Source organism: Parastagonospora nodorum (genome assembly GCF_000146915.1).
Source record: "Parastagonospora nodorum SN15 chromosome Unknown scaffold_30, whole genome shotgun sequence".
Classification (NCBI taxonomy): Eukaryota; Fungi; Ascomycota; class Dothideomycetes; order Pleosporales; family Phaeosphaeriaceae; genus Parastagonospora; species Parastagonospora nodorum.
The window spans coordinates 46417-72160 of record NW_001884578.1 but is presented as its reverse complement, the minus strand read 5'-3'; the positions used below and the strand labels follow the sequence as shown (position 1 = coordinate 72160).

Below are 25744 nucleotides of genomic sequence, written 5' to 3'. Positions count from 1 at the left end.
TCAAACCCCGTTCCCGAACCCCACTAATTCCCGTCCTCTCACCATTCAACGACATCCACTGCGCCTCTGCGTGACAGGATGTCCACCTCGCCAAGGACGTACAGAGTAAGCAATTTGCTGGCAGCGGGGTGAATCTTCCCGGACATCCCCAGTGTTTCCGATGCCCCGCTGTGTGCACGTCGTCTGCTTTAAAAGTCGCCTTGCACCCCGCTCAACACAGGAATACATCGACTTTTATTTTCCCTTCGCTCCACAACACTAATCTCACTCTCCACCAAACGCGCCTTCATTACAAGAATAACAATTGATCATGGACTTCCTCAAGAAGAAGATGAAGGAGCTTCTCGACGACGATGACAAGAAGCCCGAGAAGAAGCCTGAAGGTGAGAAGACTCCATCCTTCGTTGTGACCTGTGGTTAAAATGAATTCAAGAACCACCCAAAGACACATCTCACGGTGCACCTGCCGAGCGTGGGGCGTCGGACTCGTTCTATGATCAAGGCAACCCTGCAGGTGGTCATCCTCTCCAACAACAGCAATATCCTCCGCAGGGCCAAGGCTACCCACCGCAGGGTCAAGGATATCCTCCTCAGGGTCAAGGGTACCCGCCACAAGGTCATGGCTACCCACAGCAACAGCCCTATGGCCAGGCACCAGCTCCAATCGGCCCACCGGCACCAATGGGCGCACCACCGCCAATGCCTCCAGGCTGGGTCCAGCAATGGGACCAAAACAGCCAACGATGGTACTACGTAGAACAAGCCACTGGCCGTACACAATGGGATCCTCCCGCCAATCTACCTCCGGGCCCGTACGCGCCACCCCCGACGGGTGCACCTTACCAGGCACCCGGCGGCCACGACGAGCGCGCTCTCTTCGGTAACACCAACGGCCACCAAGGACACGACTACACTCCCTCTGGCGCTGCGACCAACGAGAAGGAAAAGAAGAAGGACAAAGACGGCCACTCAACCGCCATGCTAGCCGCAGCAGGTATCGGCGGCATCGCCGCCGGCGCCTGGATCGGCCACGAATTGAGTAAATCTCCCATTCCCTTGCTATCTAACAAAGCTAATACCTCCCAGCCGAAGACGACAATAAATCTTCGTCCCATGCTGCTGCACCTGCTGCCGCTGCCGCTGCGCCGGCCGCCGCATATGGAGCTCCTCCGGCAGCACCTTATCAGGACCCATACGCCGCGCAGGACCCGTACGCCGCGTCGACGTATCCACCACCCGTGCCTACGCATGATGCGGACGGCTCGTCGATTTCGAGCAGTGATCGCGAGAGTTTGGAGGAGAAGCGTCAAGAGCTGATTGAGGCGCAGCAGGAGTATGATGAGGCGTTAGAGGAGGCGTATGACTCTGATTAGAAGCATGAAGAGGGAGTGAGGGGTTAACGGCCGGAGATAGCTTGTCTTATCTTTCAACAAACAAATGATGTTTTTAATATTTGAAAGAGAAATTTGCGACATTGATATGAGGAGTTTTGAAGCATGTGATGTAAGAACAAATGGAATGGAATTGTCGAGTGGCATTTATACACCACATCCATCACCTACCATCACTGCCTCCCCGTCTAGAATCAGAATATAAACACACCAAAAGAAATCCTGATTCGAAAAACTATCCTAGCAAACCATTTCCCCCTTCCCCTTTCATCCTATCTTAACATCCGACACATCCCGCCCCTGCTTAACAGCAACAATCAAAACAATCCAAACAACACTCGCACGTCTCGCCACATAGCCAACAGCAGCACAATGTTGCCAGACTAAATAGTTCGTATTAGCTCGAATTGTCCTGTTCCCGAACACGTGGATTAAACTCACCAAGCTGCCAAACATCCGCGTTCTTTCTTGGGTTCTGGGGCAGGTGCGGGCGGGGCTTGGGTGTATTGCATCTGCGTTTTGTCAGGTTGGTTGGGAGGGGAGAAGGAGAGGGAAACGGACTTGTTGCGGAGGATAGCCCTGCGGTGGTGGTTGGGCGTAATAGCCTTGGGGTTGTTGGTTGTAGGACATGTTGAACTTTGCTGTAGTTTTGATGCGAACGCCTCAGTTGAGGTTGAGTTAAGCGTTAGACGTGGCTGGTGTTGTTTGAGTCTGCAGCGGGAGGAGTGTGGCAGGTGTCAAGTGTGGCAGACGAAGTGTGGCAGATGTCAATGTGGACTTTGTGGCTCACAAAGGGTCACTTTAAAAACACACGCGTCTCGGCTTTCCGGCACGATTTCGGACTCCTGGGAAAAGGGCGCATTGGTGCACGCGTCAACGCGCTGAACAACGGATGTTCTTTGCGAGGCATACGGTAAGGCGCCACAGAAGTGTGGCCGATGTGATGCGCTAACTTGTAACGTGGACTGCATGTACCCCTGTTGGATACGCGTGTGCGTGCTTCTTGGTACTGGGGTGAGGCGCATGCATGCTCTTCACATGAGATGATTTGAATCTTCATATTTACACAGTTGCGAGGAATTGTCGCGCTTCCATTGCCAGTTGTCTTTCGATTCCGACATTGTGAATCTTATGAACTCTCCTCATTACAACTGTATCTTCTTTCTACACACACGTCGAGCATGGAGTGGAGGTTCACTCAGGCCATGCAAGCGTGCCGGTCTTCCGGGCGCTAAGGCTCTTGGAGCATAGTTGTGGCGCTTGGGGTACGAGTGGGGCCCCTGAGGTTCAGGGTTCGTGAACGTGGCTGTGAACAGTGTAATTTCCAATGTCGGAAGTACATACTAGAGACGGTACTGAGGCATTTCTTATCTACTAGCTGAACACGCTGCAAGTGTGGCTGCTTATACGCGGTGGTTTTCAATTCGCTCCGGAGCGTTGAGGCGGTGCTGTCGTCGCGGGCCTATCCGGCACCATTGGTAGGGAACCGCTGAACTTCACGCAGGCTAGTAGGGCGGGAAGGTGTCTTTCAGGGCCGATTTGTGACAGGTGAAGCCTAAAGGGCTGATCTCGCGTTCTTCAGGTGCTGCGAATCATGGGTCTGACCGCAAGTGTGGCCCCTTTCGGGTACCTGCTTGTCATGATGGTTCCGGCACATCCGATGATCTGGGGATGAAACCTCTCTCCTCCCTTCTTCTCTGCACCCATTCTCCAAATGGCTTCCAGATCGCTTCTTTCTCGGCTGGCTTCAGACTTGCTGCGAGACCACTTGTACTTGTCGTGACGAAAACACGCGCGCCGTTCCAGACCTCGCCATTAGCATCCGTCTCTTCACCGTCCATACTTTTGCCCATATTGTGCTTCTCGTCCTGCCATCCATACTTGAAGTCCGCCTTGCCCATGTTCTTTCCATACCGATAACGCCATATCGACTCCCAGATGCCTTTGCCAACGATACAAACTGCTTCAGGCTTGTACTTTACGAACTTTGCATCAAGACTCGCTGTACCTGCAGCCATTTCTTCTTTCGACAGCTCCGCTGCGTCTTTTGATGGGCGCTCAACAATGTTCGTATTACCCATGCAATACAGTGCGGGTAGACTGCGATCTTCTTCTGGCTTGAGACGGCGATCAGTGAGACCCGAGGAATACAGTAGCTTCCAGAAGTGATTCGACGGATGCGCGTAAGCATGGCCTGCAGTTGCGGTTTGTACACCAGGGTTTGTACCAACGAAAACACAGATCAGGTTTGGCTCTAAAATATCGACCAATGGCGATAAGTGGGCATATTTGGATGGATCTGCATATTTGCTGGATGCGCGCTTCTTCTTTGGCCGTGGAGAAGGCGTGGATGCAGTGGTAACAACATCTGGCTCTGCAGGCCTCGCACGTTTGGCTGTACGTTGAGGACGCCCTGACTCAGCAGTACCAATATTCAATGGTGCGTTTCCATCGGAGTATTGGAACTTGCTTAGCTGGTCTTTGAAAGATGTCGTTGTTGCCGCTGAAGAATCTTCTGTGATTTCAGAAATCGTGTTCTCGGCCCCGGCCTTGGTTAAGCGTGTCATCGTCAAGCGAAATCCAAGACTACAGAGGGACAGGGAAAAAGTGAGGTAACGATGGTTCTGGTTCGCTGTGAGATAGCGCAACGATTTCTGGAGTTCGAAACGCGTTACGTAATCCGCACCAAGTCCCGGCGGTCGTACATCTACGACTTTGCTACCACAGTGCCACATTCAACGAAATTTTACCTTCTTCCCACCGAGAACCACCGAGGCTCGCAGGCAGATCTCTTTCTTGCGCATCCAAAGGGCGAGTCTGGAGACGTCCGTCAATAATGCGACCGTGTTTCACCGCCATGCGGATGGCTTCTTGAAGTCGCCGCCCACGCGTCATCTAGCTCACATGCGCGACTTCAAGAACATCTCCGGCGCTGGCTGTCACTGTCAAGTCGATATTCAAACTCTGGTTGTGGGGAATTTCATCAACCATAGGACTTTTGGTCCATCATGACAATCATGCCGGTATGTCCCAAGCTGCCCAGTCCAATCGGCGTCTAGAAGCTTGGCCGGTGGCTTCCCCTCGTCGCATCCGCACTTAAGCTTTGGAGACAAGATTGCGTCCTTGAGCTTATTTCAGATACTGACCCCCATCAAGATGTCGGATTCTAGCTGCACCATACCGCCTAAAAGTGCGATAGCCAGCGTGGCTAGGAAGTACGACCTGCTAAAGCATCATTTTGCAAGCAGCTCTTGGAGGCTTCTTACCGTTGCAAAATCGTAGGATTCAGTTCCTGGGTGGGCTGGCGCAATCTCGGCGGTCAGTCTTGCTGCGGTGGTTCTCGTGAATCTCTGCGGTAGAACACGAGTGGCGGGAGTGGTGTTCATCCCTGATGATTTACGACGTTGCCAGGATAGGCAGGTGCGGGTTAATCGCCCCCGACAAGGAAGGTCGAAAGTATATGTGCGCGCACTTGACTTATCGTAGAAGTTCTATATTATCTTCCTTCTTATTTGAAGTGATCACCGGGTATTAGGCGTTTGTTCAATTAAACGCGCGGGTTGAAGTAGTCACTGGTAGGTATATTATTCGATACTCGCAACTTCATCTGCTCGTCGTCTTTCTGATCACTCGCTTTAGCCTCGCTGGAAAAGTGCAGGACTAGCAAAAATGCGTGCTTCAACGTGCCTTCCGGCACTTGTGCTGGCTGTCTCCCAGACGACGAACGCGCTGATGAACAATGCTTTCGCACGCTCTTTTGATCTCATGGCAGACATGGGACTCAATCCCGACGGTACCCCGGTCAATATCGATGGCCCTTCCTTTAACGACGCGGACGTTAGCGAAGCTGATTTCAGGATCGCCAGTGTCGCAGATGCTTCCGCGCCACCAGCCACCGAGATCATCCCCGAAGAATATGTCACTCTTCCTCTCGATCACTTCGATCCTTCCAAGAACCACGGGACGTTCAACAACCGCTACTGGGCTGCGTCGAGCTCCTATAAGCCTGGCGGCCCTGTCTTCATCTACGACGTAGGCGAAGGCAACGCCTCTACAAATGCGCTTTTCCGCATCCAGAATTCCACAAGTTTCTTCAAGCAGATTGTCGACAAGTACAACGGTATCGGGATTGTGTGGGAGCATCGATTCTACGGAAATAGCAGTCCCGGTGGACCGGTTAATATCGATACCCCAGCGGAACAGTTCCGATTCTTGAACACAGAGCAGAGCCTTGCGGACGTTGCGGCTTTTGCGTCTCAGTTCTCACTCAAGAACCGCGGGATTAACTACACCCTCACACCGGAGACAACACCATGGGTCTTCGTTGGCGGAAGTTACCCGGGTATGCGTGCAGCATTCATGCGAGAGAAATATCCCGATACCATCTACGCAAGCTACGCTTCTTCAGCACCTGTTCAGGCAAGCGTTGATCAAAGTTTCTACTTTGAGCCTATCTGGCGAGGCATGCAAAAGTACGGCTTTGGAAACTGCTCGAGAGATATCCAGGCCGCGACAAGATACATCGACGGCGTATTTGATCGTGGTAGCAAGAACAATGCTGCAGCAGATCAGCTCAAGATCATGTTTCTTGGCAAAGGCGCGGAGAAGAACAGTCATGCGACGTTTGCCGATGCATTGACTACTGTCTTCGTAACATGGCAGTCTTACGGCATGGAGGGCGGCAATACTGGACTCAGGAAGCTTTGCGACTGGATCGAGACCGGCAATGGTACGAATACCACCAGCGCGCCGAGCTACGACCAGAAGATCCCACAAGCAGTGCAGGGATGGGCAAGCTTCCCATACTTCGCGAAAAACGTCAACATGTACTTAGAGACAAATTGCTCGGGAAAAGCCGATGTAGTCGGTGATTGCGATTTGGACAGGAAGTTCACAGACCCGGCCATGATCAGCTGGACATGGCAGTACTGCACACAGTGGGGTAAGTCAACATGCAGCCATTCTTTCTGCCAAATGTTATCAGCACATCCCGATCGATATGCTAACAGACCATCGTTACAGGGTACTTCCAGTCCGCAAACCTTGGACCGCGCCAACTCGTTTCCAAATACAACTCGCTCGTGCACCAGCACGACATCTGCCATCGTCAATTCCCGGATGCACCACGCGACCTTTTCCCTGAATGGCCCGCCGTTGACCAGACAAACCGCAAGTTTGGTGGCTGGTCCATCCGCCCCTCAAACACCTACTGGTCTAATGGAGAATTCGACCCCTGGCGAACACTCTCACCAGCCAGCGCGGAGCCTTTCGCGCCGAAGGTCAAGGTATCTCAAGACATCCCGAAGTGCGGAGCCAAGACAGATAAGAGCAGTTTGTTTGGATTCGTCCTTTCTAACGCGCAGCATTGCTATGACTTCAGGACTATTGGGGTGACTGTGCCCGATGGTGCTGTGAGCAGGGGTTATTTTACGAGTGCGTTGAGCTCGTGGTTGGAGTGCTGGAAGCCAAAGGGATACGGAAAGCCTTGGAAAGCATAGATATGGAGAGTGTAGTCTTCAGTACTCATATGCAATAATACGGTGCCCATGTACAAGTGATCTACTTCACTACCTCGCTTCCTTCTCCTCTCCATGCATGAGCTCCGCCAGTTCTGTTGCGAAGTACATCGAGCAACGCTCTAGTAATGCTACATTGTCCTTGTAACTCCCACCCACATCCCCAGGCGTGGGGAAGAAGAAACGCTTCAGAAACGCCTTCGCGTAATCCTCGACGACCAGTGAAGTAATGCCATTGAAGTCCTCTCCATTCGGCGTTCGAATCGTTGTCATAATTTCGTGTAATTGCCACCAAAAACAACGATAACAGACGATGGAATGGCTAAAGTTTAGATCCGCTTTCTCCAAAAAACGCCTACGTTCATTTCGCGAATGGACTAACGTGAGCATGTTCTTCTCCGTTGTGTAGATGGTATTCCAGAATTTCAAAGCTGCACGCAACAGTGCTTCCTCGTTGAAGTAATGACAAGTCCAATCGAATATCCAACGGCCGATGGAGGCACCATAGAACTCTGTGTCGGTGTTCGGCAATTGGAACCACGTGCCTCGTAGGACTCTTGAGGGAGCGACCAGATTCCCGTCTATCTTGTCGATACCCAGTAATTTCTTCGTTGAGACATATACGCTCAGCGCACACAAAGGCCAGATAAAATCATCAGGATGGGCCGTCCGAGACCATAGACTATCTCCTGTAGACGATGGATCGACCTGCGCACGAGACCATACTGTAATAGCTAGAGATTCCTTCGCTGAATGAATCTCCTCGACAGTGAGAATAGCGGGGTCGAGATGGTGAAATAGCTGGGAATACACTTGAAGTTTTGGTGCAGTGAGACAGGGACACTCAATGAGTACCCGGTCGGGAATGATTTCGATGGCGTCTCGTCGCCAAGACAGGCATTCTGGTCCTACCCCTGGGGAATCCTCATCCACCGGTTTATCACCAAAGAAAGATATTCGAGGCTGTTCAGATCCGATTGCAGACTTCTGCCGAGGGAACCACTTTGGGTCCCAATACTTCTCTTTTTTAGGGGCCACTTGGTCAATGTCCATTCTGTTGACATGATTACTCTCTGTACTACCGCTCTGGTAGGAATTTGTCTGAATCGTCGTTTTAGATATTAAGCCCGACTGTCTCGCCCTCTCTAACTCTCCTTTCACAATCTCGGCGTGATCCAAGGATTTTTTTACGGCGGCAGGCGTCGATGGTTGGGTATTGCCTATACATTCTGAACCCCGCACCTGTGGAACGAGCGTTCGTTCGCCCTGATGAGACTCGCGGATTTTGGCAGACGGCTCGAGCATCACACTCGACGAGAGGGTCGAAAAGGTCCTTAGAACCCGACTTCCTTTTCTTTTTTCAAAAGCTTGCAATCTCATGCGTTCTCTTCTTATAATTAGACGTACTCGTTTGAACTCTCTGAAGTCGTCTTCACCGTCAACATCAGCTGGTGCGACGCGTCTCTTGCCGGATCTTACTGGGCCAGAAATCATTCCAGTGAAACCAGATTTCCCAAATTTTGATCCTGATCGCCAAGGTGAGGGAACCGGAACTTGAGGTGGAGGATCCACGTCTTGCAAGATGGTGAATCGTCGAAACCACATTCTACAATTCTCACATTGAATCTCGACATGGGTGGGACTAGTAGACAGCGTTTGGCATCCAGGACACGTGACGATACCTTGACTGTTTTCGCTCTCCTGGGTGTCGAAGAGGAAGCTCATCTCGATTCGTTGGCCGGGGAGAAATGCTCTCTCCCAAGATTGGCTTTGATGGATGTCTCTTTTGGTTGCCCTGTCTTGTAAGCCATATTGCTTTTGCTTGACCTTTTTGGAACCTTGCATATCCCGGAAGCGGATCTCAAGGACAGCATTGAATGCATCCCAAGAAGTAACAAACTGTAAATGTACAGGGGCGATTCGACCAATTGCATCCTCTAGCACGAAAGGCTCCTCGATAAGACTTCTTTCAAGTCGACTAGGCAAAGCAGCCTGAATACTGATGACCGCATGATACGTAGCGATGTTCATTGCTATGATACGACGCATAAAGACTTTAAGCTCCGTGCCCAGTTGTCGAAGCCAATCGAGTCGGAGAGCTTCCGCAATGTTGGCAGTGACCAAACTACCGCAAGCGATTAAGCGATTGGTGTCGTCCAGACGGTCGTTGATGGATTTCAGAATAGCGTCCTGCTTTCTGGCGTTTGATTCATCCAGCTGTTTGATGGAGGTCATGTGGTCTCTCATATTCCTTCCAGTGATATTCATGAGTCTCCTGCCGTGTTTATTAGCTTGGTTGTTGTACATATTCTGTTGGGAGAAACATGCACGCTTGCCGTGGCCAACAAATCTGTAGACTTGCACTTATTGCAGTAATTTCGGCTCGAAATCTGTCAATTGAATCTTTCTCTCCAATAGACCATCGTAGCTTCATTGACGTGGCTTTGATGAAGGTTTCTGTTTCATTTTCTCCAAAGCTCTTTTGATATTTCTGTAGTCGCACGGAGAAAGCGCTTACAAGATTCCTGCATCGGTCTACGGCTTTCTTTGCCGTCTCACACAACGCTTCCAGTTCAGGCGTCGCGCCACCTCCATGGGTCCTTGCGAGCAGATCGATTTCTAGGAGGCTACGATCCAGAATCCAAAGCTCTCTGATTAGTGATTGATACTCAGCCTTGGATCCACGCGCCTTGTCGAGGGCATCAACCAGGTCCTTCACCAAGAGACAGACAGAGATGATATCACCAACAGAGCCGAAGGTTACCGGCATGATGATTCGTATGCGATAAATGACGAAGGTCGTTGCGTGAGAGAGATGGAATGGAGAAAGATGTCAGGCTGGGGCTGACTCGGGTGCTTGCTTGGCAATGGTGTCGCCAGACCAATACATTGTATACTCCGAAGGCTGAGCGAGCGCGGCTACCGAGATGCAGGTAACCCAGTTATCTTCAGCGACCGGTGAGCAAATCGAGGTTAGTTATGCAGCATTGCTGTGGCTATCGCTACATAGCCTAGCCTGACCTTGAAATGTCTTATGCAGCCGCACTGATTCGCTGATGGAATAGAGGTAATGTGCTCGCGCTTGCGACGAAAAGACTACTGTGGTAATCCTGATTCAATTCTTGTGGTTCTAGAGCAATGGTTGATTTCGCCAAATATGATACCTTACGGCAGTCAAGATAGCAACATTTAGAATTCAATGCTAGATGTCTCTCTAGAATGACGTCGTGACTGCACCTCGTCAGGTCAGTCAGGCAGAAGCGAGAGCGTGCAGCCTGATACCCCTCGGTTGCATCGCAACTACATTCGTTCACACATCCCTTCCATCACTGATAAGTACGCATCATCGCGATGAGACTCATCAATGTTACAACTTTTCAGCTTTCGGAGTTTTGGGGCGATGCCATTCCGCCTTATGCCATTCTCTCTCATCGATGGGGAGAGGAAGAAGTAAGCTTTGAGCAGTTTTCGTTTTCCCCCGCGACAGCCGAACGGATGAAAGGAATCCGAAAGATCAAATACTGCGCCGCGCAAGCAAAAAAAGAGGATATCGATTGGTGCTGGGTAGACACATGCTGCATCGACAAACGCAGTAGCACGCGGGAGCTTTCAGAAGCCATAAATTCAATGTATCAGTGGTATCACAACGCCGAATGCTGTTACGCGTATCTTGAAGATATCACATATGAGAAAGAGCTGGAATCGTTGATGCCAGCGGAACTCGTTGTCGAGAGCAAATGGTTCTCTCGGGGCTGGACATTGCAAGAACTCATCGCGCCGAAGAAGTTAAATTTCTACTCCTCGTCTTGGGTCGACATGGGGCAAAGAAGTATATCCTCAGAACTTATCTCTCGCCGTTGCGGGATAGACAGGGACATTCTGGACGGAAAATCGTCTATTGATGGCGCTAGCGTTGCTCAGCGAATGCGATGGGCTTCGAATCGGGAAACCAGACGTGTTGAGGATGTTGCGTATTGCTTAATGGGATTGTTCGATGTGAATATGCCATTGTTGTATGGTGAAGGACGTAAGGCATTCATCAGACTCCAAGAAGAGATAATCAAAAGGTCTGGAGATCAATCAATCTTCAGTTGGATAGATGAGTCTGCTACCCGAACAACCCTTCGCGGCCTTCTCGCACGGACTCCGAACGAGTTTCGGCACTGTAACAATATGAGACGTGTCGATACGAGGTTTACTATACCCTTCGAAGTAACGAATATGGGCCTCCACATTTCACTGCCCATCACGGACAATAGATATTCGCAGTTTTCGCAGGGTCGAATACATGGCCACCCTAGGCTGCAGAAGTGGCAGCGACGAAGTACCTGAAGTCATCCGCTTGCGGCGTACGCACAAAAGTTCAGACCAATTCATTCGGGTAGATCCACATGTGCGATTTCATGACGGCCCTCCAGGGGATTCGATCCCTACAGCTCTCTACGTACTGGACAAGATAGCAAACCCATTTAACGTAAAGACCAGAATTGCTGCTGTTAGACTCAATATCGAAACCATCGATGTTGAGCAGTGCGGCATCTGGGCCCCATACGGACTGCGAAGAGAGCTCAACGAGGTCCGATTCGATCTCGACAGAAAACAGAGGAATCTGCCGATCAGACTCGTGTTTCGGCCTTTGCGTCAGACTTCGAGCATTCATTACCAGCGAATCTTAGTCATAGTGGATTGTGATCTCTGGGCTTGTTTGGCTGGCAAGTTGGATGCATCCTTTGCGAATGCAACGGTTGTTTTGGTCGATGCATCGTATGACATCAACAAGGAGCCGCCTAAGAGGAACCTAAAGGAGTCCAAACCCGGCAACAACCTACTAGGGCTAAATAAAAAGAGAGCAGTGGTTGGAGATGAGATTATAATTATCGTAACAATGCGTGTAAGCTACAGGTTGATCAACGAGGCTTGAAACGAGTTGTAGACGATACCAAGAGACTCGTAACAAGCACTTGAGTATTGCAGTATTCACTTAATCGAGCTAGTATGCTTGGTTATCTCCTAGTAACGACCGTAATGCCCTTTTCCTTCCCTGTTGCGAAATCTCTGTTTCAGACTCGTCCATACCACTGAATGCCATCACAAAACACTCTTTTCAGATTCATCTCCTCAAACAACCCTGAAATCCCTCTCTAGCTCCCTTCCCACCCCCTCCCCATCCATAATCCCATGCACATACGCGCCCCCAACAACTCTCCACCTCGTCCCCACCTCCCTCAGCACACACGGCACATGCATCCCCCAAAGCAACCCCACCCAATCGTCCACCTCACTCCCCCTCGGCACCATACCCATCCACCCCTTCTCCGTCGTACAAAACACCAACGGCGCCTGGTTCTTGCTATCATCATACAACATGTCAATCTCCTGCAGGAGCTGACTGGCTTCTTGGAACTGGCGCACGCGCTCCTCGCCCAATTGCGCGTGTAGTCGGGATAAATTCGCCTCGGTCATGATTTGGCTAGGTTGAAATGATTGCGCAAGTGCGCCCATGGAGAGCATCATTTCGACTTGCGCGAGCAGCGCGGCGCCGTAGTGTGGTGGCGCGGGGCGGGCGGAGTGTGTGCGGTCGCCGATGAGTGTGCGCCAGACGGCTTCGGCGAGAGGTTGGGAGTGCATATGGCGGTAGGATTCCGGGAGTTGTCTGCGGGCGTGAGTGAGTGCGGTGTTGGGATATGACATGAGTGTTGCTATGGTTGAGTCTGATGGATTGCCTTCTCGGATGGGCAAGGGTGCTATAGAGGCGATGCGGTCGACGAGTTGGCCTCGGACGATGACTTCACGGCGGGAGCTGCCCCGGATCATGTGCGCGCGCTGGTTCTTGGTGGCGTGGTATTTGATGGTTTCGGGCGCAAATTCGGTGTAGAGTGGCATGCCTGAGCGCGGTACGGTCCAGTCGACTGCCCAGGACGGTAAGTCCAAGTTGTAGCCGTGGGATCCAATGCCAGCAAAGTCCAACACATCTATGGCTTCTTTGTGGTCGAGCAGGAAATGGGCAAGGTCCAGCATGATTTCCGTTTCGGTCGTTGTTTTCTTATAGTCCACAAGCTGTTTGAGATCGGCGGCGTATGTTTTGGATATCCCGATCAAGGCGAAAACCTTATCCCGAGGCCATTTGGCTTCTCTGGCACCGAAGACGCGGAGGAGGTAACTGATGCTGTTCGGTCCGAAGACGCTAGTGTACTCCATGCGATAGGCAACGATGAGAGGAAGACTCATTATACCAAGGTACGAATGCGCATTGTGAAGTGCTCCTTTATTGGAACCAAGCGCCGCGATTGTCGAAACTACGGGGCCGGAAAATACCTTCGTCTTCTCGTAGAACGTGGTCCATGGTATGAGCTGCTGCCCGTAACAAACTGTGACCTCTTTAGCCGCCACAACCTCTTGCACAACCCATACTCTTTGGAACCACGGATGTTGCAACAGCTCGTGCAAAGCCTTGATGCGGGCGTGTAGGTATAGATCCGTCTTTTGGCGCCCGTGGAAGCCCCCCACATGATGAGTAAGATACGCGTCGCCCATAAACTGTCCCACCATGTGCAGCTCAAACATCAAATTGATTGCAAGATAGGCCGGGCCATTCCCAAGACAAACCAGCACATGTGCGGCTCTACTGTATATCTCCTGCATCATGCTTACTTGAGCCGTCTTTTCACTGGGTATCGGCTCTGCTTGATTGATACAGATGGAGTCCAACCAGATAAGTTGCGGCTCGAAATACGAGCTGCACCGCTGAAGGATATCGTAGACGTTCCTTCGAACCAAAAATCCCATACCATTGATTATGATGGTATGTTGAGTCTCTGGCCCATGATTCCAAGTATAAGATATCGCGTGGTACTTCGGGACGTCGCTAATGTCGCAAGAGATGAGCTCCCCAGAGACATTGCAGAAAGGGCGTCTTGTGTGAAGTTTCAGGAGTCGAATTTGAGTATTCTGTTTCAAGGGTGGTGTGAACGCGTAGGAAAATGCGGGCGGCGCTGGGCGTATCATATCGGAGATGAAAGCTTTCGCGAGTATTGCTCCGTCCAGTATGAATCCAAGTGCCACACACGCTACGTAGATGAGGTAGGGTGGGACAATGAGTAGGCACACCTGCACCTCAATTGACAATGCTGCTATTCGTTTTCGCCATACACGAGAAAGAAAGTACCAGGCGACTGCAGAGCATAGCGCGAGCGTAAATAGCTGCACCGCGTTGTTCCACATGGTTTGAACGACCACACAGAGAAGGGACCAACACAAAGGCAGTGTGCGAGAAAGGAGTGGATAACCCAGCAAGATCCCGAGGCGGTAATAGGCGCGCTGATAACCATAAGTGAGGTATAGCATGTCTATGTAACCGGCAAGCGACCATCGTACAGCTTTGAGTGACGATGGATAGGAAACGAAGAAGACTGCTAGCGCATTGGTGATATAATAATCGGGAAACACTTTGTTGAGTACTATCGCGTTGAGTCCTGGCACGATCCAGTGTGTGAGGAAAGACATGGTACCGGAGTGATCCTGTAAGCATAGCCAGAAATGGAAATCAGTGAAGGTCAATCGCCGAACCTTTCCGCGAAGGATCCACACTTATACACACGAGATAGGTCCTATCGCTTTATAGGCGACTTTCTACGAGGGGTCGTCGAGATGCCTCAGCTGGCCTTGGGAGATAGAGCTGAACGAGCGTGCTAGTTCGCAACAGGACGCCACCAATACCAATGCCAAGACGGCCTTAGCTGAAGTTGGTGCGGTGTAGCGGAACGAGCCTTCGGCATGCCTAGACCGGTGAGAATGTGAGGGAACGCAGATACTTCCATAGAAAGCGCAAAAGTATGCGGCAAGGATGTGTTTCGTATGGCTTCGCTAATATCGACGCGAACGGAACTATTGTACATGTTATTGGCAGCGACTTCTTCCAGGTCGTTCAATCCAGAAATCCAACCAGCGTCTCCAGCATTTCTCGCTCCGCGCGTTCAACTTCCATATTTCCATCGAGTTGTGCTTGAAGCGTCTTCTTCAAGTCTCCCAGGCCCTCGTCTCGATCGCCCAGCGCTTGAATGATAGCAGTCTTAGCTCCGTCGTCTTCCGCGACCAGCCATGCCAGGATTGCATCGATGCGCTCGAGACAGTATAAACCCTCACTCAACCGAGTCGCAACATTCTCCAGTTCAAGATCGTCTTGCTCTTCTTTGGACAGTCCTCGTTTCCGGTCTGCCAGCTTGTCGTCGAAGGCTGCTACGCGGCTGGCGTAGTCTCGTCTGAGCGCAACTAGTTTGTTGATCTTTTCGTAATTCTTCTCGAGGAATTTTGCAAGTAGTCGGAAACGTGCGTCTGAGTTGCCTGGCAATGAGCGGAGTAGAGAAGCAAATATGCCGAGGATGTGTTCGGTCTGTTCGGGGTCGTGCTTCTTCGTCTTCATGAATGTGCTGAAGAGTGGCTTTAGGCCTCTTGATTCCACGAGCTTCTCGCAAACGGCCATGGCGCTGTTTGGCGACGGCTCGTCTGGAACTTTCGCTTTTGAACTTGCACCGTTTGTTTGCGTTTTTTCTGGTGGCGCATCCTCGGCGTAGCCACATGCATGGTCCAGCACCTTCAATGACCGGCTCTTGCTCGTTTTTCCGTCTCTCACCAAGAGTAGACACAGCTCAACACCCTCGGCCTCCAAGAACTTCGCCTTGCCTATTGGCTCTTCGGTGATTGACGCGAGGCAATTGAACATGTTCTCCATGTATTCTTCCTCGTCGCTGTCCTTCTCCGGGTCGTCTCTCCGATATGGCGCAAGACTAGTCAGGAAGATGTCGACACCGTTGGCCTCGGCGATGTGTATCCGATTCGGTCGTGATGATTGTGTGAGAATGGAGAGGACCTCGGAAGCATACTGCTTGTTCTGTGTGGTAGGCTTTTCGGGCTTCTGTACCCGTTCCAGCAGCCACTTGACCAGCGCGGCTTCTTTGCCAATCAGGTCTGTATTCGAGGGTTGCGATAGGAGATTCTCGATGACACTGAGGGAGTGATAGACGCCCGATGCGTCGGCGGAGTCGGTCTCGTCGAAGCGGGAGAAGTTGGACACCAGCAGGCTCAGCAGGTCGGCCTCGAGGAATGCCGCCACGAGCGCATCCCACTGCTCCTGTTCTCCTGCCACGTCCTCGTCTGTGAGCTCTGATACCATCTCAATCGCAGCGATGGCGATGTCCGTATTTTCGTGCGCCAGAAGCTCCACCAATTTTGCCGCCGCCGTGTTCTTCGCAAACTCTTCGTATAGCTCTGCGTGCTCCGAAAGCGTGCTCAAGCTCTTTATGCTCTCGTCCAAATCACCCTCCGACTCCATGAACTTTGTGGGATCGTCTTCGTACTTGGCGCGCAGCGATGCGTTCCTGTTCACCCTCTTCTCGAAGTTCAAACACAGCTTGCGCAGCCAGGCACTGTCGTATTTCTCGTCTTTTATGGCATCTTCCCCGTCTTGTGCGTCTAGGTAGTCCATGGCATCTTTCGCGTCCTCATCGAGTCCTCCGCCGAAGAAGTGGCCTTCATCATCGTCGCCGGGTCCGTCCTCTTCGAAGTCTGGGGGGAGTGAAGGGCCAGCTTCGTCGTCGTCGTCTTCCTCATCGGCCACCGTTGCTGCGTGCTTGACGTCGCTTTCGGGACTTAATTTGACAGACTTGTAGGCTTGTGTTGGGTTGGCTTCGCGGGGATTCTCGAATTTGCGCTTCGTCGCGCCGTTTGCGCCTTTGAACAGATCGTCGATGCTCGTCATTATGCGGCGTGGAACGAGTCGCTACAAGCGCGAAGATGATGCGCGACAACGGGTGAGAGAATCGCAAGGTCGCGCTCCTTCCAAAACTCCAGCGAAGATGGAAGCTGCAACCAGAGCTCTCGCTAGCGTCGTCGCGTCGGGAGTCGGAGCACAAGCACAAGCCACTCCGAGTCTTCATGCACCTGCACCACACCACTATCCTAATCGCACCTAACCGAGACTGACAGCTTATTATTAGTTGCGTGTCGCCGCCAACATGGCGTCTTCACCAATCTCTCCGTTCCCAGGTCTTAGAGACTTTTGCATAACATGGCACCGGACACGCCCGCGCCCGCTCTCTCGCTGATTGTTACTCTTCGGTACAAGCCGCCTTGTTCAAAATGCAGCGACATGTTGGCACGTTGGTGCGCTCCTGCAACCTCCCCCGACGAACCGACTGGAGATGCCCCAATCTGGACCTGGGACATGTCCGCATTGCGAGCGTCGGCCATGGGGTGCCGCTGCTGTCGCTTCTTAGTCGATACTGCACACGCGATACCTGGCGTACAGTGCAGCGATGGCGATCAGGTTCGAATCGAGCCTGAACTTATTGGCTCCAAACACAGCACCCCCTATGAGCGCGCCTACCAAGAGTGGTCGAACAGTAAATACTACTACAGCAAAGAGGAAGACATGGTCTCCCAGTACATGCGATATTATAGGCCAATCCTGTCGCTATACCAGCCACTGGACAACACCGACCAGGGTGTCCATGTCAAAGAAATGTCCAACGCGCAAGCCTATGGTTTGAGAGCATTTAATTTCATTCTGCCGGCTGCACGCAAAGGCTCAAGAGCAATAGAAGTGACCCAAGACACTGAGGCTTTCGTAGGTCGAGCGGTAGGAGGTACAGTTGATTTCAACTTAGTTCGAGAATGGCTCGGCGCATGCACTTCTACGCATGAGAAGCAACCGTGCGGCGAGGCAAGCAGCTCTTCCAGTCCTCAGGACGACTGCACGAGCAACTATCTCGACAAACATGAAGAACGGGTCACAGATCCTGACGGTTGTCGACCAAAGATGATGTGCGTTTTGCACAACTTCCGCCTTGTCGATGTAGAAAAGAAATGCGTTGTTCGTATCCATCAGCCGACCGAGTATGCCGCTTTGAGCTATGTGTGGGGTAGTGCCAAACGCTTGCTACTGACAGACAGCAATCAGGAACGTCTGTCAACACCAGGCGCTCTCTCCGTGGATAACGAGGACGTCCCGCAGACTTTCCAGGATGCTTTTGTTATTGCTGAGAATTTGTCAATTAGATACCTATGGATCGACGCCTTGTGCATATGTCAAAACGATGCTGATGAGCTCAAAACACATATGGACGCCATGGAAACAGTGTACAGCTCAGCCAAATTGACCATTGTAAGTGACACCGACAGCGCGGATACGGGCATCTTCGGTGTCAGTCTACCCAGGAAGCACCCTCAAGCCACGTTCACCTGGGCAGGCACAACGTATATTAGTGCACGCCAGACTTTTGGCGAAGCACTCAAAAGCTCGCCTTGGGAAAGTCGCGCTTGGTACGTAGCGACATTCTGATATTTACTCATGACGCAAGCTAAAGGAATGTAAATGTAGGTGTTTACAGGAAAAGGTCTTCTCAAAGCGGCTTCTGGTTTTCACTCAGTCGCAAGTTTTTTACCATTGTGCAGCCTCGACCTGGTTCGAGGACACTGTCATGGAGCCAAAGGCAAATATATCAGGATCCATTCATATGAGAGAGCGAAGGCATCCTCAAAAGAAGGGTCTCAACAGCGCAGGTGTAAGACTCAATTATACAGCGTATGAGTCGCATCGGGAGCATTTTGGTCGCAACTTCTGGTCACTCGTCAGGGCATACAGTAGAAGGCAATTGTCTTTCGAAAGCGACGTTATTCGTGCATTCACCGGTATCTTGAGCTCTATTGAACCCGACTTTGGCTACAGCGTATGGGGCATTCCTTCCAAGGAGTTTGTGCGGGGTCTAACTTGGGAACACTCTTTTCATAGAATGGATTTGAGACGACAGGGATTTCCAAGCTGGAGCTGGACCGGGTGGAGAAGCAATGCTGGAGTTGAGCTACATTTCAAAAACTGTAAAAGGACGGACGCTGATCTACGTGTTTCTCGGGGTCGCTATCGTGTTGACCTGAATACTACTGCGCTCGTCGGCCCCTCTGTGTGGACTCTCGACTGGTACCATTGTCCAAACGACTCGACGAATCTATTTCGGTTGATAGACGAGCCAGTCAGCGAAGCGGTGCCTGTGCAGGAGAAGCCCTTACCCGCAAAGAGCGAGACTTCTCATCCTGAATCATCCGACGAACAAGTTGTTGCGACTGTGAGACCCGAATACATACTTGATGCCCATTGCTGGCGCCTTGCTGGCCATCCGCGCGCGAAGGACGAATCCGATGAGTTCCGGGCTCAAGCATTGGGTACCTGGCCGCAGCACATGCCTCTCAGTCAGCTCACGCCAGACGACAAGTTCCACTCCAAATCACAAAAACTTGAATTGTCGCCCTTGAACCACAAGCCCGGTGTCATGCCACCACTCTCACACATCATCCGCTTCTACACCAGCATTGCCACAGTTTTCATCCCCGCTGACCCAGATCCGGATCTGAGTCGCGCATGGGATAATTCTTCCGCTTCCTTTGATGAGACCAGGCCTCTACACAAAGTCTGCATACCAGACAGCGACGAACACATTGCAGTAATCGATCTCGATCCAGCATGGCAAGGACTTGGACGATCGCACACCGCCGTCTATATATCGCGGTGGTGTAAGAGCTATGCGGGCGAGGAGTCAGCACCTACAACTAGGTATAGTAACTCGAATGAAAAACTACACATTCTTTTGCTCGAGGATATGGAAGGATGGGGCGAGGTTAAGAGGAGAGTGCAGATGTTGGATATTGTGGATTTGGCAGATTGGAGGAAGGCGAAACCGAGGTGGGAGTTGGTGAGCTTGGCTTGAATGGGAGCTTTGCCAATACAGTTGAATTCGGGAACATGTGGAACTTAGTGAGCATGGGATATTTAATAGGTACGCATCGCTGCGACTTCCGACACATAGCGAGTTACCTGCGCCCTGTCTTACTCGTGCGCAAGGCTGGCGGCGCAGTGTAAGTGGGGTGTTGTCTGCCATGTTCACGACTTTATATGCATCGTGCACCCATTACTGCCTTTATTCCTCACGTCCATTCGCAAGCAAAACTTATCTTATCAACAGGAAAACCCTCCACGCGCTCAATGTTTACGAGCTTGCCTCAAGACGTATTCTCGTCAATCTTCTCTCTCCTCCACGACCAACGCGACCCCAACACCTTTCTTTCCTTGCGGTCAGTATATCGCGTGTGCAGAAGGTCTTCCCAAAGCTTCCTCTTTCGCAACCTGACGCTTCTGGGTGCGTGCGATGTTGAGCTCGGCTTTTCGAGAGAGCTCGGACGCCTGGCGAAACAGTTGGTTGCAAAGTAAATAGCACCCACATCGTAACGTCTGAAGGAGAGTCACGTGGTACCGGGAAGATTACGCAGGCGCTTCATGAGTCTTGGAGCTACCTGGTGTATCTGCGAGACGTCATGTAGGTCCAACTCACCCGTTTCATTGTAACCCGTATGGCACATGAGTGACAGACGCAATGGATGGGATTTGCCAAACTATGCACCTTAGTCCTTATCACAAATGCTGCTTACGCGCACCATGGTTCGTTTGATATATACCAACAACGATCGATTTGGTCATGCAATTGACAAACTTCTGCTCTCATCACCCAGCTTGTATTGGTTGTAGTTTACTGGTCTAGCCAACAAGCTTTCGGCTTATGGCATCTCCGAAATGAGATTGGTCAAGCAACACTTGCTGCGCGCAAGGAATCTTAAGATACTTCACCTCCAAGTCGACAGAAACAATGGACTACTGACCTGTGATGTCGGAGAAAGCCTTTTGAATATACCTTTTGAGATCGGTGATCGATTTCCGGCGCTCAGAGAATTGGCCCTGGACCCTGTCCTGCAGAACTACTCTGTTACTGAGGAGCACTGCAATATGTGGGCGCGTTGCATGGACTAGAGTCAGCTATGTAAGCTAGACTTCGGCTACGGAAGCTCAAAGTATCTTCTCGAAGCCCTGAACGGTCATGTACCGCAATTGGAAGTGCTCAACTTTGGCTTTTGGCGCGGGACCGGGACAGCCAGCCACCTCTGGACTTGCGCCGGGGATCTGGACATCGTTACAGCGTTTTTGAGTTCGATTACTGCTTTGTAAAGCGTGAAGATGTATAGCTGGGACGACCAGGAGATGCGACATGTTCGACCAGTTTTGTTCGCTCAGCATGGAGCGACGCTGGAACATGTTTTTGCGGAGACGAAGATGAATGATTCGTGGGAGTCAGGAGACTTCCTAGAATTGAGGAGGAGAGCACCCCGACTAAACATCTTGCATGCAACACTGCGATTAGTTCCGGCGGAGGATGGCAAGGGTGAAGGCACGATATGGCCAGACGTTCCACCAACAGCACCCATCGTGAGATCCGGCCCAGCGACACTTCTTCCCCCCGAGAAACGAAAACTAAAAAGGTTACATTCTTTTGGCCTCGCGCGGCTCAAATCCTTGCTCTCTCACCCAAGCGGACTGCGATCGGTGGAGCCTGTCAAAACCTTCGTCTCTTCCTCGCTATCGCCATACCCAAGCGCAGCACCCACATCCACCACCATAAGCGCCCATGACGCGTTGACTTCCTTTGTTCACTTACGTGGCCTCTACCTCCGTGCCAAATCTCACGCTGACTCCTACCAATTCATCATGGATGATCGCGATCCGTTCCGCTGCGGTTCGTCACTCCTGAAGCACGACGACACTACTTCGTTCCTGCTGCGCACGTGGAACGACTTCAAGCCCGACAGCCAGATTGAGAAGATCGAGATTCTGTTCTACGCACCGACTGGAAGCGACAAGCGCTGCAAATGCCGCCTCCAAGAAGAGTGGGTGCGCTGAGCGCATGGACTTTGGGGTTGGGAAGCGGTGGTGGAGATTGTAGAAGAAGGCTTGGATCTTCCTCAGGGGACGTTGAAAGGCTGACGATAACGTTACAGGTGGAGAGCCGTCTTGGTCGATCCATTGCCTGTGCGAATTCAGGCAGAATGTTGCGTTCGCCCGACGCCCGACCCACTCGCTGCGCCTCATACCGACATCCCTCGCGTGATCGTGAGGTAGCTCCAGAAGCCAACAACAACTTGTCCGTCAACGAACGCAGTCTGTTATGTTAATTTGTTGATGCCAACTAAAATATGCACCTGTGAAAGCACATCTGCTATCTAATGTGACCCACTAGCCAGCTTGAAGCCACCAGGAACTGCAGTTTGGAAAATGCCTTTGGGGTCAAACTTCCGACTGGTCTCCCGAAGCGCAGCCAAACTCTTCTCTCCATATCCCTTGAACACATTTTCCTTGTAGTACGCGTAATTTGTGAAGACGTAGCGATGGAGAAGACCCTTCTCGTCAGCCATCAACCTGCTCATCGCCAACAACCTTTCGACACCATCGTGAATGCGTTCATCATCTGCGAACGAATTCCATGTTGGATTCAGCATCATGATAAGCAAAGGCCCGTCCTCAGGATCAATTCCTTTTGCATTTCCTCCCGCATCGCGTGAGTTGACAAACATGGCTTTGGTCATTGGGAAGAAGCCGAGAGAGAAGATGAAGCCATCTGCGCCTTTCAACGCCTCTAGTACTTCTACCCACTTGTCGTGGATGCCTTTCATAAGAGACACATCTGGCTTTACGGTTATTGTGGCGTAGAATGACCGCACGCCGTCTTGCGTAAACTTGGAGAGCTCGTCGCAAAACTGCATATGTGTACCAGTCCTTAAGGTACCGTGCTGTTCGATGCGCCCAGATAGTGATGTAAACGGCTGCAGCGATGGAGGATTTTCCATGCCCTTGGTGTGATACAGGCAGCAAGTGACGACTCGGTGTCCGTAGCCGTAGCCGGCGCTCGACATGATATGTGTATCCTCGTCGCTCTCGTTGTTGACGAAGTTGACGGTCGCTTCTGCGAGCTGGCTGAACGTGTCGGGCATGTAGTAAGCGACGCCACCCCACAACTTGCTCGCTTCAAAGGTGCGCATCTTCACGGAAGTGACGATCCCAAAGTTGTTCAAGCCGCCACGAAGCGCAATCCAAAGGTCATGGTTCTCCTCGTTGTTTGCGCGAACAACGTCACCGGATGCGAGCACGACCTCGAATTCTGTCACAGAATCACACGCGAATCCCTTGCGAGTGGAGTAGAACGACAATCCGCCTGCGAGATTGTCAACAGTGTTCAGCGGAAATGGACAGGCGACCCTACCACCAAGGACGAGTCCGCCCACACCAACTCTCCCAACTCTCCCGCCTGCCGTAGTCAAACCGTGCTTTTCGAGCTCGGTGTAGATCGACGCCCACTTCTCGCCAACGCCGATCTCGACAGTCGACTTGTCATCGCTCAGCGCAATGCCCTTGAGACCCCGCATGTCCACTGTCACGCCACCCGCGATGTTCGCGCTGCCAGCAAATGGTGTATGCCCAGTACCGCGAACAGCAATTGAAATGAGCTGCTGCTCAAGAAGAGGGTTGAGTGCCTGAAGGATGCGACTGACTTCTGCAGGAGTCGTAGGCTGCGCAATGAAAGCGGGTTTTAGGTCGCTTTCGAACACGGTGAAGTAGGCGCTGTTGGACATTCCGTACTGCTCGTCACTTGGCACGAGCACCTTGCTCGGTAGCGCATCGTTGAGCAGCGTTTCGGCTTCCATTGTACACGGGGTCGATGAACCTGGCATGTCTGGATATCATCTTAGGAGCGAGAGAAAGCAACGTAACCTTAAACTTCCCGTGAGTTATTGCCCCACTCGGACTGACTGGTCTGTCCACCTTACGCAACGTTTACTCTTTCAATTTATAACCAAAATTGTTAATCTGAACATCATCAAGATGCTTGCAATCGCTAAATCTCTATACCCTTCACTATTGCCAACGCAGAATTGTACAGTACACCTCTCGTATCCGCTACTTACACCCCGCTACATCATGCCCCTCAAAAAAACCCTGCACCATATACAAAAACAAAAAAAGAACCTAGACCAAAAGGAACCAAAGCGATCGACAGCAATGACCTCCAGGGGAGGAAAGCGTCGTTACCTTTCCTTATAGTGGACAACGTGGCATCTTGTTGGGCACGACTTTTTTCCGGAAACCCTGAAACCTCCCAACACCATCCTTCCTTGTCATCTGCTTTGCCGCGCTGTATGGTATTCATAGTGTTCGCCCAGCCTCATGAGATTCCAGGTTTCATGATTACCAGGAAATGTGAACTGATCACCGGTCGACAGTCTTTCGATGCTCTCGATCGGAACAGCACATGCGGCTGTGCCACATGCTACTACCTCGTCGAGATCTTTGATTGATAACAATGGAAGCTGTCAAGTAATTCCTAGTGTTAGCATTGTCATAGTATTGTGGAAGAAACGGGTAGAAGACAAAACGTGTCGCTACGTCACCAAGCTTACTGTACTTACCTCGACTGTTTGGACGATCCATCCCTCCCGTTTAGCGAGTACGGCAAGACTCTTGCTCGTCGTACTGTCCATGGCGTTATCTGCCTTTGGGATAACGAGCACATGTTGACCGTCGTCTGCGATTCTATGTCCCAAAAAAGCGCTCGTCGAAAATTCTTCCACATAGGAGTGTGTCGCGCTGTCGAGATGCAGCACAATATCATAGCCCATTTTTGAAGCTTTCCCGATATGTCTCCATACCTAAAGCATTTCGACGTATAAATCAGAAAATCGGTCTCGCGACGTTGCGCATCGCCTCTGTGATTACTCAGTGACTTACCGGAGCATAATTCCCGCCAACTTTGTATCTGCCCATTCCCCGCGGCGCCGACCTGTCAAACTCATCGCTGACGAGGGCCTTCATGGCCTTTTGTCCATGATGGGGCCTCGCCGGTTGGACGTATACCGCTAATATCACCTCGTCGCACAGGCCCCACAGGCCGGTAGATGATCCAAACAGCACGAGGTCGGATGTAAAGAAATGACGACGACGCCGAATCCGCCGGTGGGACATACTCTGCGTTTTCCACCACTGCTTTCCGGACACACTCAAGGAACAGGTTTTGAGGGGGTGGAGGGAGGCAGACTGACGCCGCGGATCCCGCCATGCGATTGGCGTGGAATTCGGGCCGAAATATCACGATGCGTTCCCTCCCCCCCGCAGTGCGAAATGCTTTCATTCCCTCGTAGCATTGCTGGCCGTAGTTCAAGGCCGGGCTGAGGCCTGAGATGGAGATATCCGTACCGCTCACGAGAGTGGGCGCACTCCATGTGCCCGTGGAAAAACTAAAGCGGGCCTCGATGTGACCATTAACTGGGATAAACTTGGTTGGAGAAAAGTTCTCCCAATCTGGTGTAGTTACAAGAATGCATTAGCGTCTGAGTCTATTGCCATGGCTTTATGCGATTCAAAGGCGTAACTTACCGAAATCTGCCTTTGGACTTGGAGGCGACATGTTCAAATTTTGATCTAAACTGCATGCAATAAGGCCAATATAAACTCCGGACAAAACTGTGGCCAAGTGCGAGGTATGGGTTCAATGTAGCTCTGTGGAGGGTCACTCTAGGTGCCTATAAATACCGACGAGGATTTCACGTAAAAGTCTCCATATCACTGATTACTACATGTAATTGAAGTTGTTCGGTATTCATCATATTACTAACTTTACCTTGGATCAGAGTGAAGCGGGGGTTAACGAGGCTTTGATTGATTTTCTCTGGCGGTGGCTGTGTTAGGTATTGTTTACTACGCCGCGGCTTACTGCAGCTACTGCAAACCCGAACCCCAGATCCTGTCAGCTGAAGATCCACATGTGACACGAAAGTAAGCGCCGTATCACCGCCGATACGTGCTGACCGAAAAACAACCCTGAATTCTTCAAGGAAGAGGTCGAATTGGGGTTGCGCGGATTCAGAGTAATAAAGACATCTCAGAGCAGCCGCTGCGTGCTGCAATTACTTCAA

The 25744-nt window shown here is 51.4% G+C and overlaps 15 protein-coding genes across 15 annotated transcripts; 6 read left to right on the top strand and 9 right to left on the bottom strand.

The window, feature by feature from the left end:
• Positions 1–251: 251 nt before the first annotated feature.
• Positions 252–1465, top strand: SNOG_14122 (hypothetical protein). The gene is made up of 3 exons (XM_001804267.1): positions 252–383; positions 434–1039; positions 1087–1465. Exons 1-3 carry the CDS (start codon positions 311–313, stop codon positions 1371–1373), a joined length of 966 nt encoding a protein of 321 aa, XP_001804319.1. The 5' UTR covers positions 252–310; the 3' UTR covers positions 1374–1465.
• A 34-nt stretch (positions 1466–1499) lies between these two features.
• On the bottom strand, positions 1500–2151 carry SNOG_14121 (hypothetical protein). The gene is made up of 3 exons (XM_001804266.1): positions 1953–2151; positions 1833–1903; positions 1500–1774 (listed from the first exon to the last, which is right to left on the bottom strand). The coding sequence occupies exons 1-3, from the start codon at positions 2019–2021 to the stop codon at positions 1696–1698; spliced, it is 219 nt and encodes a 72-aa protein (XP_001804318.1). The 5' UTR covers positions 2022–2151; the 3' UTR covers positions 1500–1695.
• Positions 2152–3028: 877 nt separating this feature from the next.
• Positions 3029–3958, bottom strand: SNOG_14120 (hypothetical protein; the record flags this gene model as incomplete). The annotated part of the gene is made up of 1 exon (XM_001804265.1): positions 3029–3958. The coding sequence occupies one exon, from the start codon at positions 3956–3958 to the stop codon at positions 3029–3031; it is 930 nt and encodes a 309-aa protein (XP_001804317.1).
• Positions 3959–4399: 441 nt separating this feature from the next.
• SNOG_14119 (hypothetical protein) lies at positions 4400–4673 on the top strand (the record flags this gene model as incomplete). The annotated part of the gene is made up of 2 exons (XM_001804264.1): positions 4400–4414; positions 4548–4673. 2 exons carry the CDS (start codon positions 4400–4402, stop codon positions 4671–4673), a joined length of 141 nt encoding a protein of 46 aa, XP_001804316.1.
• Positions 4674–5060: 387 nt separating this feature from the next.
• On the top strand, positions 5061–6889 carry SNOG_14118 (hypothetical protein; the record flags this gene model as incomplete). The annotated part of the gene is made up of 2 exons (XM_001804263.1): positions 5061–6333; positions 6414–6889. The coding sequence occupies 2 exons, from the start codon at positions 5061–5063 to the stop codon at positions 6887–6889; spliced, it is 1749 nt and encodes a 582-aa protein (XP_001804315.1).
• A 69-nt stretch (positions 6890–6958) lies between these two features.
• Positions 6959–9677, bottom strand: SNOG_14117 (hypothetical protein; the record flags this gene model as incomplete). Its single annotated transcript, XM_001804262.1, has 3 exons — positions 6959–7993; positions 8315–9124; positions 9426–9677. The coding sequence occupies 3 exons, from the start codon at positions 9675–9677 to the stop codon at positions 6959–6961; spliced, it is 2097 nt and encodes a 698-aa protein (XP_001804314.1).
• Positions 9678–9834: 157 nt separating this feature from the next.
• On the top strand, positions 9835–11239 carry SNOG_14116 (hypothetical protein; the record flags this gene model as incomplete). Its single annotated transcript, XM_001804261.1, has 3 exons — positions 9835–9879; positions 10126–10152; positions 10289–11239. 3 exons carry the CDS (start codon positions 9835–9837, stop codon positions 11237–11239), a joined length of 1023 nt encoding a protein of 340 aa, XP_001804313.1.
• A 31-nt stretch (positions 11240–11270) lies between these two features.
• Positions 11271–11587, bottom strand: SNOG_14115 (hypothetical protein; the record flags this gene model as incomplete). The annotated part of the gene is given in 2 exon segments (XM_001804260.1): positions 11271–11553; positions 11571–11587. The coding sequence occupies 2 exon segments, from the start codon at positions 11585–11587 to the stop codon at positions 11271–11273; spliced, it is 300 nt and encodes a 99-aa protein (XP_001804312.1).
• A 438-nt stretch (positions 11588–12025) lies between these two features.
• Positions 12026–13135, bottom strand: SNOG_14114 (hypothetical protein; the record flags this gene model as incomplete). The annotated part of the gene is made up of 1 exon (XM_001804259.1): positions 12026–13135. The coding sequence occupies one exon, from the start codon at positions 13133–13135 to the stop codon at positions 12026–12028; it is 1110 nt and encodes a 369-aa protein (XP_001804311.1).
• A 1696-nt stretch (positions 13136–14831) lies between these two features.
• SNOG_14113 (hypothetical protein) lies at positions 14832–16661 on the bottom strand (the record flags this gene model as incomplete). Its single annotated transcript, XM_001804258.1, has 1 exon — positions 14832–16661. One exon carries the CDS (start codon positions 16659–16661, stop codon positions 14832–14834), a length of 1830 nt encoding a protein of 609 aa, XP_001804310.1.
• A 309-nt stretch (positions 16662–16970) lies between these two features.
• Positions 16971–19662, top strand: SNOG_14112 (hypothetical protein; the record flags this gene model as incomplete). Its single annotated transcript, XM_001804257.1, has 2 exons — positions 16971–18223; positions 18282–19662. 2 exons carry the CDS (start codon positions 16971–16973, stop codon positions 19660–19662), a joined length of 2634 nt encoding a protein of 877 aa, XP_001804309.1.
• Positions 19663–20960: 1298 nt separating this feature from the next.
• On the top strand, positions 20961–21680 carry SNOG_14111 (hypothetical protein; the record flags this gene model as incomplete). Its single annotated transcript, XM_001804256.1, has 1 exon — positions 20961–21680. The coding sequence occupies one exon, from the start codon at positions 20961–20963 to the stop codon at positions 21678–21680; it is 720 nt and encodes a 239-aa protein (XP_001804308.1).
• Positions 21681–22000: 320 nt separating this feature from the next.
• Positions 22001–23479, bottom strand: SNOG_14110 (hypothetical protein; the record flags this gene model as incomplete). Its single annotated transcript, XM_001804255.1, has 1 exon — positions 22001–23479. The coding sequence occupies one exon, from the start codon at positions 23477–23479 to the stop codon at positions 22001–22003; it is 1479 nt and encodes a 492-aa protein (XP_001804307.1).
• Positions 23480–23950: 471 nt separating this feature from the next.
• On the bottom strand, positions 23951–24451 carry SNOG_14109 (hypothetical protein; the record flags this gene model as incomplete). Its single annotated transcript, XM_001804254.1, has 2 exons — positions 23951–24142; positions 24242–24451. The coding sequence occupies 2 exons, from the start codon at positions 24449–24451 to the stop codon at positions 23951–23953; spliced, it is 402 nt and encodes a 133-aa protein (XP_001804306.1).
• A 170-nt stretch (positions 24452–24621) lies between these two features.
• SNOG_14108 (hypothetical protein) lies at positions 24622–25236 on the bottom strand (the record flags this gene model as incomplete). Its single annotated transcript, XM_001804253.1, has 2 exons — positions 24622–25130; positions 25206–25236. The coding sequence occupies 2 exons, from the start codon at positions 25234–25236 to the stop codon at positions 24622–24624; spliced, it is 540 nt and encodes a 179-aa protein (XP_001804305.1).
• Between the last annotated feature and the right edge of the window lie 508 nt (positions 25237–25744).